The sequence below is a fragment of the Tasmannia lanceolata genome, unplaced genomic scaffold (assembly GCF_043159265.1).
Source record: "Tasmannia lanceolata isolate RefF3 unplaced genomic scaffold, GAP_Taslan_0.1 ptg000037l, whole genome shotgun sequence".
NCBI classification, from domain to species: Eukaryota; Viridiplantae; Streptophyta; class Magnoliopsida; order Canellales; family Winteraceae; genus Tasmannia; species Tasmannia lanceolata.
The window spans coordinates 57,704,023-57,720,118 of record NW_027518714.1 but is presented as its reverse complement, the minus strand read 5'-3'; the positions used below and the strand labels follow the sequence as shown (position 1 = coordinate 57,720,118).

Here is a 16,096-nt window from a genome sequence, read left to right as displayed (position 1 = left end):
AAATCAAGACAATTATGGAAAGAGATAACACTAGAATATTCTAATCTAATCTAATCAAATCTACTTTTCTAATCTCTCTTGCTCGCCTCTTCTAATCCACTTAGCTAATTTATCTAGTTGCTTCATTTAACCAACTTACCCAATCTACCTCCTAGATGATCCAACGGTGAGATCTTAACCCAATCCAACCGTTGGATCCCATATATTCTAACAATTCCAAACTTGAGTATTGACCAGCATTAGCCTCTTTACAGTCCACTACTGTGCCTTTATCTTCCTTAATTTTTCTTCTTGTTTCGTAAAATAACAAAACTATCCCTCCCTATGCCATGTGGTGTGTGGTCTACGGTATTTATGAATAGTTGTGAATAAAACACTGAATAAAACACTGGTGTTTCATTCTTTTCGATTTTCTCACCTCCAACACAAAGACGACTAACACCCCTCCTTTTTCTCCTTAAACTCCTCTTCCCAAAAAAATAGAAAGAGAAAAGATTCCCCCCCCCCCCCTATTATTTATTTTTGAACCCCTTTCTCAAGACAAAGGCTCCCCCTTTTCTTCTTCTTTTTTTTTCTTTCTTATTCATAGCTACTAATCTCATTCTCTCACTTCACGTGCTGCTCCTATTATTTCTATCCACCTCTTTTGATTTTTTTTTTAATTTTTTCTTCTCTCTAAAATATCTTCCTATGAACAAAATACTATTCATTTTTTTGGCTACCGACCCACTATCATGTTTTGATAATTGCACTAACTCACCTTTTCCTTTACTATTTAACCAGTTGTCAAAAGTTAGAATAAAAATTCATAGTTACCATCATGAGTCCCGCAGGCTGTCATTTGAAATGTCCTGTGAACACAAATCTTGTGGTATACATGATTTTAGTTCTCTCTCCCTCTCTATGATAGCAAGTGGGCCCCAACAAGGTAATTCTTATCTCTTTAGTCTTCTAGAAATATTTGAGTTTATCTAAGTTTTGAATGTATGATTGTTTATTGTTTTGTTTTGTTTTGTTTTATAGAGTTAAACATGTAAAGGTCTCTAGAATATTCCTAGTTTTCTTGTGGATGTCAAACACTAATTTCTAGGAAATAGAGTTTATCTAGTTGAGTCTATGCAATTAGAATTGTAAAAAAAATAGGTAGAAAACGTGAGACTTGTTGCTGCTAACGTGAAAAGCAACGAGGTGTATTTAAAGTGATGTTTTTAATTATTTTCATATATGGAATGTAATTCTAGGAAGATAAAACCGTCCACTATTACTCTTCTTCTCTCTATGTTTTGATTTTTTTTAGGGGAGTGATAAATCGACTCCCATGTGTCTTTCTCTCTCCTCTAGGTTAGAGAGAGAAAGAGGAGAGAGATAGACACATGGGGGAGTTGATTTATCCATTTGGGGAGTCGATTTATTTTTTTATTCTAAGAATCCTACAAAAGCTTCATAAAATAATACTTATCGTCCTTGAATCGTCATTAAATTATGTTGGCTTACGAGATTCAACTTCCAGTAGATAAATAGTAGTATAGTACTATCAATGCATTTATTAAGTTTGATGGCCCTGTAACTCCCACAGAGAGAGAGAGAGAGAGGGGGGGGGGGGGGGGGGGGGGTTATGTTCTAGTATATGAGCCTCTCCGGACATTTGTATGAACCAACGATGGAACTCTTCAGTATTTCTAATATGGTGTTCACCATCTTTCTCCCTCCCATAGTAGTCATCCTCTTAGTACTCTTCTTCCCATTTTACCTCCTATTCAAGCTCTTCAACACCCTCATCGCCCTCTTCTTCGCTGAGAACATGTCCGACAAGGTCGTACTAATCACGGGCGCTTCAGGCGGCATTGGCGAGGTTTGTTAAAACACCAACATAGTATCCCCAAATTAGCTTTTCTTCCCTAATCACCCACTAACTAATTTTCTCTTTGATTCTCAGCATATGGCTTACCAATATGCCAAGAGAGGAGCATCATTAGTTCTCGTCGCAAGGAGAGAACAAGCCCTTAGAGAAGTCGCTGATAAGGCCAAGAGACTCGGTTCTCCCGGAGTCCTGGTAGCTCCGGCCGACGTTTCCAAACCGGAAGATTGTAAAAAAATTGTGGAGAAAGCAGTGAGCCACTTTGGGAAATGTAAGTGGTAAAGTGCCATAGTTAGACCACCCCAAAACATGGTTTTCTGGTAGTTTTTTCTTTTTACTTTTTCTTATCTGCCCTCATGCTTCTTCAATCTCAAATTGTTCAAGTATAAATGATTAAATAACACTAACTCTAACAGCTTAAGCTTTTAGCGTAATTGGTTGTTTCACATGGTATCATTGGCATTGCCTTAGGGCAGGTCTTGGTTTCAAAACTCCACCTCGGCCAACCCAAAAAAAGAGGTGCCACATGAGGGAGAGTGTTTGAAGTATGTAAATAAATAACACCAACTCTAACAGCTTAAACTTTTGGAGTAATTGGTTGTTTCACACTACATATCTACTATTTTCTGAAACTATCTCATTTACTGTGGTACAGTTGAGCTGACAAGAATAAACAAAAAATAATAGAGGGGAAAGAGAGTTTAAGGAAAAAATAGATAGTGAATGAAAAACATAGCTGCCTGAGCCCATACAGTTTCTCCTTTTATCTTTTCACTTTCTCTACATTTACTTTCCATGAAGATTAGCAATTCCCAAAAATCCCCCCAAGTAATTGTATGGAAAAAGGGTGGGGAGAAATACATGTCCAGATCAGTTGTCTAACTACATATCCAAAGCATTAATTTAGTGGTCTTCATTGTGAATTAGCCGTGTTTCAGAAATCTTCTTTGCTAGATGATCCTAGTACTCTTGAACTTGTGACTTGCAAACTAGAAAGTTTAAAATGTAAAAATGATCACCAAACCATTATTTCCTTCGAAAAATACATTCGACACTCTATAACTACTCTAAGGAGCATTCCTCCAGTGTAGGAGATTATGACTTTACGACTTTCATTACCTGGACCAGTCTCAGGGAGTTTGCCATAAATGTTTTTTGGATACCTTCCTCGCAATCTGCAGGCAATCTTCAGGCAAGACTCATGACTAACGAGGTGGGATTCTTTAAGAGAGGGGGCGGTGACAATTTGCTAGCGTCCATCGTAAAAGGCATTTCGCAGATGGTCTGTTGCATGTGAGAGCAGCCACTTTGTGAATGAAGACAAAATCAGCTGAAAAGTGAGCCTGTGCAGCCACCTTGTGAATGAAGACAAAATTTGCTGAAAAGGAAGCATGTGCGGCATCTCTCACATGCAACAAACCATCCCGGATGCCTTTTGCGATGGCAAATCCCATGTGTGTGTCTGCTGGCAAAGTGTTTCTAAGGAATACCTTAGATAAGGTATCTAAGGGATCGCTCCAAAAACAGAGGGGGGCCAATTTGTTTGGATGATTCAAAGCATTCATTTGATAGGCGCTGACATAGATAGGTTGTGCCCAAAAAATCAGTTCCATAGGATCACCCTAACCCTTCAATTTGTGGAGGTTAAAAATGGACAGATTTTTGGAAGTTTATACCCGTCCATTTTACCCTCCACAAATCGAAGGGTTGGGTTGATCCTACATTTTTGGCACACCCTATCTATGTCAAGGCCCATCAAATGAATGGTTTACATCACCCAAACAATGACCCCTCCCCCCACTCTTAGAAACACTTTCCTGTATATGTATGTAAATATGTATGTATGTATAAGTTCTTTATATTTAGGTGTTAAATTTGTGTTTTTGGAGAGCTCTACACGGGCCCTTTTGGCCGTGTATCTCCCAAACTCCCTTACCTTGCTCTTATGATCACAACACGTACCACATTAACGATCAATTCAAAGTGGGCCAACAAAAATCTATAAAATATAGGGAAGATGAAAAAAAATATGGTAATGAACATATCATTTTTACGAGACCCATAAGAACAAAGCATGTATAGTAATGAATATATTTAAGATTCTTACTGTGAAGCTTGTGATTGTTGGTCACAGTGAATCACCTGGTAGCAAATGCTGGAATTACATCCTATCGTCTGTTTGAAAAGTTTACAGACATCACTGATACCACCCAAATAATGGTAGGCTAGATTTCCAGCTCTTGAACTGTATTTGGGAAACTGAACAATTTGATAATCTGATTTTTAATCTTTACATGATTTTGATCTCAGGATGTGAATTTCTGGGGCTCTGTGTATCCCACTTATCATGCAATCCCTCACCTTCGAAAGAGTCGGGGTAAGATCGTTGTAATCGCTTCGGTTGGAGGATGGGTTCCCTCCCCCAGATTGACCATCTATAGTGTAATGAAAATTTCAGAATGCCAATATGAATCAATTAAAGGTTCTTTGTTTTTTTTTCCTTTCTTTCTAATTCTTATCTTCATTTCTTGCACTGTTTCCAGGCTAGTAAAGCAGCACTTATCAGATTCTATGAGACATTAAGATCTGAGGTTGGTTCAGACATCAAAATAACTATAGCAACTCCTGGGTACATTGAAACTGATATGAGCAACGGCAAGAGCGTAATCCTAGCTGGTAAACCTCAATCAGGAGCTCAAGTACAAAAAATTCCACAAGATGTAAGTATGGTCACATGATTGTCCAAATAATTATAAAAATTCTTGAAAACATACCAAATCTTTAAAACATCCCAAATTATCCAAAAATTCTCTCCTTTTGGAATTATTTACATTCGAATTTTACAGAGCAAACCCGAATTTTGTGAATTTAATCTTGTGAGGAATTTAAATATATTAGGAAAAAATAGACTGTAGTGAAAATTAAACTCACATCCTGATCTAGCGAAAAAATGTACCCAACTATCCTTACTTGTTTTTTGTTGTGTCTTATTGAGAAGGATATGTATATACCTAATTGACAAACCTTGTGTAAATAGAATACATGCGCCTTTTCGGAATTTTCCCCGAACATTTTGTGCTATTAATATACAATTATTATTATTATTATTATTATAATTATTATTATATATTATTACCTATATTTATTACATTATAATATACTATTAATGAAGCAAGATGTACAGATTTAGGTCATTTTATACAAGAAAAAAGAAAAAAAAAAAAAAGAGGTTGCATGTTTTAAATTGCTGGACTTCTTGCTTTTCATACTTGTGAGTATCCAGTGACATTTTACTAGCGAGTCAAGTTGACCACACAATTTTTATTTCTCTTTTGATCAATGTGATGAGTAATGTGTGTTAATGAGCAGATTCTAAAGGGTCTAATTCCGATCGGAACCGCAGAGGAGTGCGCAAAGGTTATTGTCGGTGGCGCATGCAAGGGAGCGAGATACGTGACATGGCCGTCGTGGTATGGGATCAGTTATATGATCATGTTCTTTGTTCCTGATGTGTTTTTTTGGTTAATAAGTATCAGCAAATTGGGGAATCCTCGGAGAAAGGCACCAAGGAGCGAGCACTTAAATGGTGACACTAAGTCCAATCCAGCATCAAATCAAATGTCTGATATAAAGATGGAATAATGGAAAATCTGTTCTTTAGATGGGTTCTCATAAGAAAGCTTGTAGTAGCTCAATGAGATTAAAAAAAACACTCCATCTCTGTTGTTGCACTCTCCTAATAATCTCTCTCTCTCTCTCTCTCTCTCTCTCTCTCTCTCTCTGAATGTGAGATCTCACCATTAGAATGGGTTGAGATTCACCGATGGTGTCATCTTAGTGGTTAAATTAGGTAAGTTAGTTAAATGAGCTAACCTAGATAGATCAGGCAACCAGATTAGATTAGCTAATCTGGTTAGATTAGGATATTCCATTCTTATCTCTTTCATTCCTTATCACTCTCTGTCCTGCTCATTCTTTATTGATGACAAAAACGTGACTTGGGCAGTTGAGAGATTTTAATGAGGAAAGAAAAGGTGGGAGATTTAAATGGAGTATACAGCTTATTCTTCGCACGGATTTGTAACATTTTTGGTTGATCATGATAGAACACCGTTCTATCAAACAGAAAATAAAGAAGAATATTGATAGATTAAGAGGAAAAGAGAGATGAAAGTGAGCTAATTCGAGGAAACTCGACCTCCAACGTGCAAAGCACTAAATGTGATTTTATTTCTTGCTTAGTAGCCATACGGCGTCTACATTATATAGAAATTAGGGGAAGCAAAATAAGGAAATAGAAATCAGCATAATAGGAAAAAGAAAATAAGGAAACCCCACTCTAATATAGCAATAACTTAAATAAAGAAAAAATCTAAATTAGGAAAAGTGATTCTATCATTCCCCCGCCTTTAATTTCAACCTTGTCTTCAAGGTTGATTATCCTCATCATCGTCGTCGGAATAGCTAGCTGGCTCGATCATTAACAACCTTTTTTGTCCACAACGATGACCCTTATGCCACTTCTAATCGCAGTACCAACATAGCCCCTTAGTCGAAGAAGATCAAGAGTCGGCCGGTAAAGCGTTCATACGAAAGTCGACTATCTTCATTCAGTCTTTTCTCTTGCAATAACGCATAAGAGATAGCCATCGTCATCGTACGAGGCCGATACATCTTAACTTCTCGCCTAATGTTTGAACAGAGGCCTGCTACAAACGTCCCAACCAACTGTGGCTCTAACCAGTCTCTGGCTCGGTTTGAGAGTCGTTCGAAACGACCTTGATACTCCAATACAGTTGTCGTTTTTATATGGTGGATGGTCGTGCATGCACTTGTGCACCCAAGAGATACAATGAGGCACACATTGATATTACTATTATACTATGTACATACATGCGAGAATTTATATGATGAGTGGGCATACAAACATGTAAAGGTGGTACGATGGAAATACCACCCTAGCCTTGATATTTGATCCAGCAGCAGTTTCTAATAAATGAAGATGTTGGGTCAAATATCAAAGGGCAGTACCACCCTTACATGTTTGTACGCCCACTCATCATATAATTTCTCCTTAATACATGCATATATTAAGGGAATGTTAAACTGAGGGGTGCCCTTGCAAAAATTAGATGAAAGGGCACCCCCATTGGTTGCTATCACCGATATGCATTTATTGCTCTAACATTTTTAGGTTATGTTATAAATGCACATTGGTGGTAGCAATCGAGAAATTATATGGTGTAAGGCCTTACAACAATAAGGCCCTTGTAGATATTTTGAGAAGCTGCTGTTGATCAGATATCAAGGGTTGTACCTCTACCCTATTGTTGTAAGGCCTTACGCCATATAAAATCTCGTGCCAATGTCACTAGCCTTCATAAATAGATAAGATGGATTAACTATGTAAGATGCTCTCTCCGAGGCTAAAATCTCGTGACATTCAACTTCTAGTAGATAGATATCACTATCAATGCATTATTTAGTTTTATGCCCCACAGAGAGAGAGAGTGGGAGGGAGGGAGGGAGTTTCAAATCTAATATGTGAGCCTCTCCTTTGAGACATTTGCATGAACCAGCCATGGAAGTCTTCAGTATTTCAAATACGGCTTTCACCATCTTTCTCCCTCCCACAGTAACCATCCTCCTTGTCCTCTTCTTCCCATTCTACCTCCTATTCAATCTGTTCAACTCCCTCATCGCCTCCTTCTTCGCCGAGAACATGTCCGGCAAGGTTGTCCTCATCACGGGCGCTTCGGGTGGCATCGGCGAGGTTTGTCAAAACGCCAACAAAGTATCCCCAAATCAGCTTTTCTTCACTAATGACCCTACTAACTCCTGCTATTTTCCCTGTGATAAATTTTCAGCATATGGCTTACCAATATGCCAAGAGAGGAGCATCATTAGTTCTCGTCGCAAGGAGAGAACAAGCCCTTAGGGAAGTCGCCAATAAGGCCAAGAGATTCGGTTCTCCTGGAGTCCTGGTAGCTCCAGCCGATGTTTCCAAACCGGAGCATTGTAAGAAAATTGTGGAGAAAGCAGTGAGCCACTTTGGGAGATGTAAGTGGTAAATTGCCTTAGTAAGGCTATCCCAAACCATGGTTCTCTCTTTCTTTCTTTCTTTTTTTTTTCTCTTTTTTTTTGTTGCAGTTCTTATCTACACTTATGCTTCTTCAATCTCTATATGTTGTGTCGGGACCCGGGTAGAACTCACACCCAAAAGCTAGCCGTTAGGGGGAGGGTACCCAAATCCTTATAAGCCCATCCACATCCTTTCACATATTCGATGAAGGTAACACTGTACTATTTTGGTTCTAAATAGTGGATTGAGTGTTGGCTTGTCCGTGGAGTAGCCCATTGCGGTGAACCGCTTATATTCTTGTCTTCTTATGGTTGTTTGTTTTGATCCCTTGGTGGTTGTGGCTTGTCGGTATATATTTTCTCCACCTTGTTTGTGCAAGATCTTGGGTATTTCTGTGTGTTCGCCAGTGGTAGATTAGCGGATGTTATTGGTGGTGGGTAAGGTTTTGGAGTAAATTGGTGGTGGGTTTTGGCCGCTACAAACCGCTTAAGCTTTTGGAGTAATTGGTTGTTTCATAATAAGCTATCCCTTAGTCGATGATTTCCATATTAGCTACGAGGATGGAAATTAAAGAAAGTGGAACTATTTCCATATTAGGTAAGAGGATGGAAAGAGAGTGGAACTATACCTTCAGCTCGGGACGATCAATTAATCAATCTGACCCGAGAACCGCTCTTTGCTTACTCTCCCTTTGGTCCACTTCCAGCGGTAGGATTCTTCAGAAAAAAGGAAAAAGAAGGTACTTTTGAACGTAGAATCCAAGAATTAATTTAAGAAGACATGTTATCACAATCCTAATGTACTAATCCCTCTCTAACAAGTTAAGGGTGTTAAGAGTGGTCCTACTAATTGCACCAAACATGTCAGGGCATAGGGAAATACTTCTTTTTGAAGAGATGAGAAAATATAAAAGGGTCTAGATTTTATTTTTATTTTTTGAAAATTGACTTTTATTAATCCATAGAATGCGAGGAGGGGACAAGGTGTCCCATCCAGAATACATATGTTCCAGCCCAATACACTTACAGTAGATGAGTAATAATAGCAAATTAAGACTACCCATCCCCAATCCCCTTACATTACCCGGCAAGCGAATTTGCATTGATTCGTGAAAAACGCCCTCTTTTGCCAACTCATCCGCCCTTTCATTTGCGGAGCGCCTTTGGTGGACGATTGTCGGACGGATCGTTCTTACAATATCCTTAATTTCCAATATATAATTTTGCAGAAGCGAGGGCCCTTTTGAATTACCCAAAGCCCAGGAGATTACATTCGATGAATCTCCTTCAACGATCAGGGGTTTAGAGAAGTGAGATACGTATCATTTTAAACCAAACAAGAGAGCTCTCACTTCTGCCTCATTTGCGTCACAGGTCCCAATGGGACCGGAGTAAGACATCAATAAATCCCCCTTTTCGTCCCTTAATATTCCGCCTACCCCTGCCTTCACGAGGTTTCCGATAGCGCTACCATCAAAATTCAGCTTTAATAAACCCATCTTAGGTGGTTCCCATTTTGGCTTGAATTTCACTTTAATCTTCCTCTCCCAGATTACAGTCTTCCAGTTTCTCAGTATTTCTCCGAGTCCATATGATACCCCTCTGATATTTTTAGTTCAAGATAAAAGGTCAACTTTTACCTCTAATCCAATCCTTTCAGAAGTCTTAGTTTTCTTTGTGAAGATGCGATTGTTTCTCTCCTTCCAAATGCTCCAAATGAGAGCATATGGTAATAGTTTCCAAAGCAACTTTCCGGTGTCGCCAAACGCAACGATAGACCAGTTGGTAAGCACCCTCCTAATCGATTTTAGAAAGACTCATTTGACACCAAAAGCATTATTGATCATCCCCATCCATACCCGATTGGTAAACGGGCAGTGGAGAAGTAGATGATCTGGTGATTCCTCCGCCTGTTTGCACAGGATACACCAAGAGGCCATTTGAAATCCTCTCCTTTTTATACGATCGCACGTGTTGATTTTCTCATGGACAACCGTCCATGCGAACGCGATAACCCGAGGAGGAGCTGAAGATTTCCATATACCAGCACGACGGATTGCCTTACTATCTCCGTTTTTCAAGACAGAGAAGAAGGATTTAGAAGAGAATACACCATGGGTTTCAGGGATTCATATCCTTTCGTCTGACTTTACCGGCGAGTAGTACTGTGATTCAAGTAATGACACAAGGGAAGCAAAACAAGTTATCTCCTCATCTTTCAAATGTCTTCGTAGTCTTATATCCCAGAAAATCTTTCCTGCCGCCGGTTCCCTTGACATATAATCAGACACGAGAGCGTCATTCTTGTTTGCCAACGCGAAGAGTCCTGGAAAAGCATCCTTCAACCGTTATTTTCCCACCCATAAATCCAGCCAAAAGTGCACCTCATATCCCTTACCCACTCAAAATCGAACAAAGGATTCGAACTCTTCTTTTGACGAGCATATTGATCGCCATGCTCTCGACCCCTTTCTAGGAGAAGGCTTCTTGGCTGTCCAAACACTCATTTCTTTACGTACTTGTCCCCAACTACCAAATTCCATAAAAACGGTCTGGAGCTAAAAGGGTCTGGATATTAGCTCCATAAATATAAAAATATGAGTTTCCTAGTGGAAGATTGAATGAAAAGTTGCCTTCTTTAGTATACTAAAATTGTGTGTTCTTTACCATTCTAACATGTTGCGCTTGTATATCTAATATTTTTTGTTGGTCACTATTTGTTAACGACCTGTTGAATTGTCCTTGATATCACCTAGATTACCGTCAGTACAAGCTTTTTGGCTAGTCACTGATTTAGGGCCTCTTTGGATAACTAAAATTCATTTGCATAAAATCTTTTTTACAAATAATTTTTAATGTCCCATTTCTAGGGGCGTTCGTTCAGTTATAACTGAACCGAATAGACCGAAATTTGATAACCGAACCGGAATTTCCAAAAACCAAACCGATTAAAAATTTGGTTATTCGGTTCTAACTGAATAACCGAATAGTGGGAGAAAAAGAGGAAAAAAAGTAAAATCTCAGTTTGGATCGGAGGGCTAGGATCATCCTATCGAAATGATGTTTTGAGCACAACCTAATTAAGTAGTGATCAATCAAATGGACAGTTTTGATCATCCTACGGAGTGCTCATATAGCACTTTTTTTTGAAAAAATAATGGTATTTATCCATAATTTTGGCTATTCGGTTAACTGAATTTTTTTTTTGAGATAACCGAACCCGAATTACCGAATTTTCAAAAATAAATAACCGAAATCCAACCGAAAAGGAAAAAAACCAAACCGAACCAACCGAACCAATTCGATTCAGTTCGGTTATTCGGTTATAACCAAATAATGAACACCCCTACCCATTTCAAATAAGAATAGATCGAAATAATCTTATTTAAAAATAAAGACTAATTTTGGGTGCACTCAAAGAGGCCTTGATAGTCATTCATCGGCTCCACAGCTTATTGAGAATGGTATAAATGGTGATGAAAATCTATAAATGGAGGAAGGATGATAGGTAAGGCGGAATGTCCGACTCTTGTATTTTTTCTGCTTATCAATAAAATTAAAGGTACCGACCCGGGTCCTCAGATACATTCCGAAATTAAAAAAAAGGGCAAAATATGCCAAAAATCCAGCGTGAATTTCTTTTATCTTGCTTGTTTTGAGTTCGTCTTCGGGGGTTTACACATTGGTCTAAGGATTGGACAGTGGCCTTGTTCCTGCTATTGTATCATCTTTCTTTATTTAATATACTGGTAGGTGTACCTATCCCCAGCTTACCCACAAAAAAAAATATGCCAAAATAAAATATGCCAATTTTTTTTTGGAAAACATATTATTTTCACCATACCCATGAGAACCAGGCAAGTATAGTTACAAATATATTTTAAGATACTTACTATTAAGCTTGGGATTGTTGTTCACAGTGAATCATCTGGTAGCAAATGCAAGAGTTACATCCTATTGTCTGTTCGAAACGTTTCCAGACATCACTGATACTACCCAAATAATGGTAGGAATCCCAACTGTCGAATTGTATTATGGAATCTTAATAATTTGGTTCTTAATCTTTCAATGATTTCAATCTCAGGATGTGAATTTCTGGGGTTCTGTATACCCCACTTACTATGCGATCCCTCACCTCCGAAAGAGTCAGGGAAAGATCGTTGTGATCACTTCGGTTGCAGGATGGATTCCCTCCCCCTTAATGAGCATCTATAGTGTAATAAAAATTTTAGAATGCAAATATGAATCAATTAAAGGTTCTTCTTTCTTTGTTTTCCTTTTCTTTCTGATTCAAATTTCTTCTTCTTGCATTGTTTTTAGGCCAGTAAAGCAACACTTATCAGATTCTATGAGACATTAAGATCTGAGGTCAGTTCAGACATCAAAATAACCATAGCAACTCCTGGGTTCATTGAAACTGATATGAGCACAGGCAAGAGTGTAATCCTAGTTGGTAAAACTCAATCTGGAGCTGAACTGTTAGTGATTTTGGATTTTCAAAATCATGTATTTTGCATGTTTTAGTGTTTTGGAAAATCTTTTATCAAAAGCGTTTGGGAAAAAGAAAATGTTTTCTTGGAAAGATTTGCTTTTACAAAAGGATGTAGAAGTGTAGTTGAAAAGATAGTCCCGTACCGGATGAGAGAAAGGAAAGAGAAGGGTTATAAAACACTACACTTTTCTAATACTTGTTGATTGCACATTGGGTTGAACCCATGGTTGGACCCGTGGGACGGTGCAACGCACCGTTCGCACACGTACGCGCGCGGCGTGGGCAATGGGCTATAGGGCGCATAGTGGCGCTTTTTTAGGCGCACTTTGCACTTCGGGCTTTGGTTCGGGCCTAATGGTCAACCCAACGGGCCCATAACTCCAACGGTCAAAGAGTGTGATCAAATGGGTTGTGTCCCTTCCCCCAACGGTCAAGTGCCAAAGGGGTGCGATCCACACCATATATGGTTGATCTAACGATGACTGGGTTGGAGAGAGGTTTTACTCAAACCAACAGTCACCTCTAGGACCGATCATGACCGTTCAATATCAATGGGTGCGATCTAACGGTCAGATTTCAAACATTATGGAAAGGTACCCTGTAGAGGTGTTTTTCACACTAAAAAGACACCAGGTGGTCTACAAAATGTGCAGAATTCAGTCATTTTAACATAGAAAAACAAATTGGCAATTCTAACAGACTGTACACTCTCTTCTACACTCCTACAAAATCCCCAAGTATTTCTACATACTGTTTTTCTTTTGTTTACTGTTCTAGATACTGTTTTTCTGCAGAAACAGTATCTAGAAATTTATCTAAGGCTTGAAATTTCGGAAGGGCATTTCGGGTTTGATTCCGCTAGTGCTACGCGTCATCAAACATTAGTAGGGCTTCCCTACTAGGCTTCATTGTATCTTGGAGGCAATTCGCGGATCCCCTTTGCACACTACTAGTGGGGGCGAATCTTGTCTTAAGGAAAGTGATATCACACCTTGAAGCAACAAGTTTCGGTTTTCTATCAACAACAATACCCTCAATATTTTCCAACAATCTTAAGACAAGATTTTCTACTGTTGTTTCAATGGCACTTTATTCGGTTCGTCAAATGACCCAAGACTTTGTCAAACTCGAACGTTTCGACAAAGGAAATTTCAAGCGCTGGCAGAAGAAGTTGCACTTCATTTTGACATCACTCAAAGTGGTCCGGGTTCTCACTACTCTAAAGCCGGCAGCAAATGAAACTTTGGCTGAGGCTCGTGCAAGGATGAAGTGGGAACAGGATGACTACATTTGCAAAGAGCACATCCTAAATGCTATGTCAGATACACTATTTGACATATATCAAGGCATGGGATCAGCAAGTGAAATCTGGAATGCACTTGAAGCCAAATACTTGGCGGAAGATGCCAGTAGCAATAAATTCACTGTGAGTCAATTTTTAAATTTTTAAATGGTAGATGATAAGTCTGTTATTGATCAATTACATGAAACACAACATGTAATTAGTCAAATTCATTTGCAAGGTATCCTTCTTGATGATTCCTTCATTGTCCCTTCAATTATTGACAAACTTCCACCAACTTGGAAAGACTTAAGAAAAAGTCTAAAACACAAGAAAGAGGAAATGTCTATTGAAGACTTGGTGTGGACCCCGATCCCGAGGACGGCTGGGCGAGGGACACGAGATCCCACGTCGGTCCTCTAAGATCTCCACAATGTGAAGGAGAGCTCTACCAAGGAACTCTCGAAATGATGCCACTCACAGCATGGGTGGCGATATAAATGAGATACCTCTCGATTCAAGGACCAGCCCGAAACCAAGGTGTACCTATAACAAAGAAGAGTCCACATCCAAGGAAGTAGGCCCTGGATCCCATGAAATACTCTGTTGCAATGGATAACCAGACATACAAAAGTCCGTGTCTGATGACGAATGGGGAAGGTATTAAGCGCCCCCAATTCGGCCAAGTGCAAGCACCTGGTCTCTTATGCCATTTTTAATTAATTTTGAAGAGTTTTGGGCTAAAATCATGTGAAATGGGAACGAGCACCCCCGAAGAAACGTCTATCTAAGCATGCATGACTCGGAGATGGACAAAAGAAAATAAACATCCAAATCCTAACTCACCGCATCTACTCCTAACCCATCACATCTAGGAAAGCAATAACATCCGCATGCACAGCTACAGCTAAGCAAGTAATAGCAGATATGATAAGCAGAAAAGCAGTAAATATCTACAGCTAAGCATGTTAAACTAAACGCACAAGGAATAAGCAAGCTGAAAGTAAACACACAAGGAACCAAAGACGAACACACGATAAACTAAAAGATGTGAGGGAAGAAAGAAATCAGAAAATAGACGGTATGCGCAAACCCAAAATGCCAGGGAAAAGAAAATGGGACATACAATATACTCAGGGAGCGATTCTAAGGGAATCGAGCTCAGTGATCCTGATCCGCTAAAGATCGGACAAGTCTCGCGATCATCATAGCTTATCGTTGGGCTCAGCGAGGACAATCCCTGTGAAGGGGCCACGCTACGTCGTCGCCCGTCCAAAAAGCCGATAAAACGTCGGAAAACCGATAAAACTGGAAAACCACGATCAAAATCGAAAATGAAATGAAAGGAAGGCTCCGAGTGACCTGGCAATCATCATCCTTGCCCATTTTGATTTTTGTTGTGAAAGGTTTGAAAGATTTTTTGGATGTTTGAATGATTTTTTGAAGGGTTTAAATGATTTTATTGAAAAGTTTGACTGAACGTGGGATGACGATCCCAAGCTGCCTACGTACCCTGTAGAAAGGGATCAAGCCAACGTAGTTCGAATGCTTTTCGAAATACGCTTCGAGTGTTTTGAATATTTTTTTGATGTTTTTTGGATTTTTGTTATTTGATTTTTACGTATTTTTATCCCTTTTGATCGAAAGGGGGTTTTGGCTCAAGAGGTTGCCGTCCGTCATCGCCTAACCCGACAAAGATGATGAAGTGTTCCCAAAATCGATGGGGTCCCGAAATGAAATGAATATCCCAAGGAACGCGACTATGTGCGAGACAAATGAAATCGGTATAGCCTCCCAACATGGCTGTTAATAGCAAATCTCATAAGATCAGTTGAAATAACATAGACTAGCTGATTACATGCAATTATCAAAACTTAGTAATGCCACCATTAAAAAAAAATCCAACCGTGGATAGCCACGCTAAAATATTTTGCTAATGACGATACTAACCTAGTGAGACATTTCTCCATTGGAGGCTGTACCTGCTGAAGCAAAATTTCAAGCGTTCAGATCTTTTCTCTTCTTTTTTTCTTCCTTGCTCTTTTTCTTGACAGATTGGATTTGCTTGGACCGCAGATTGGTGCCGATAATGGTGCGGATCTTGTGGAGGTGTCCGGACAAGATGAAGGCCAGAGGTCTAGATGATGGCGACTGAATCTGCAGATCTGACAGGAGGAGAGCTGGCGAAAATCATCAGAACAACGGGTTTGGCCTGAAGTAGGTTGACACGGTCGGATTCGAAGAAGAGTTGCCGGGATCAAAGGGATTCCAATTCCAGAGGTGGTGGTCGCAGGCCTTGGGATTGGGTCGGATTTTTCTCCAGAATTTCAAGGAGTTGTTGCCTGATTCACGGAATTGGAGAAATGGTGGCTGGTTCTAAGGG

At 39.4% G+C, this 16,096-nt stretch overlaps 2 protein-coding genes across 2 annotated transcripts; both read left to right on the top strand.

Moving 5' to 3' along the window:
* The first annotated feature begins 1,590 nt into the window (after positions 1-1,590).
* LOC143860636 (11-beta-hydroxysteroid dehydrogenase-like 2) lies at positions 1,591-5,601 on the top strand. The gene is made up of 6 exons (XM_077371380.1): positions 1,591-1,852; positions 1,937-2,129; positions 3,993-4,078; positions 4,169-4,300; positions 4,402-4,578; positions 5,228-5,601. The coding sequence occupies exons 1-6, from the start codon at positions 1,628-1,630 to the stop codon at positions 5,498-5,500; spliced, it is 1,086 nt and encodes a 361-aa protein (XP_077227495.1). The 5' UTR covers positions 1,591-1,627; the 3' UTR covers positions 5,501-5,601.
* Positions 5,602-7,281: 1,680 nt separating this feature from the next.
* Positions 7,282-15,858, top strand: LOC143861633 (11-beta-hydroxysteroid dehydrogenase-like 2). Its single transcript, XM_077372523.1, has 6 exons — positions 7,282-7,631; positions 7,726-7,918; positions 11,860-11,945; positions 12,024-12,155; positions 12,260-12,417; positions 15,768-15,858. The coding sequence occupies exons 1-6, from the start codon at positions 7,440-7,442 to the stop codon at positions 15,856-15,858; spliced, it is 852 nt and encodes a 283-aa protein (XP_077228638.1). The 5' UTR covers positions 7,282-7,439.
* The last annotated feature ends 238 nt before the right edge of the window (positions 15,859-16,096 follow it).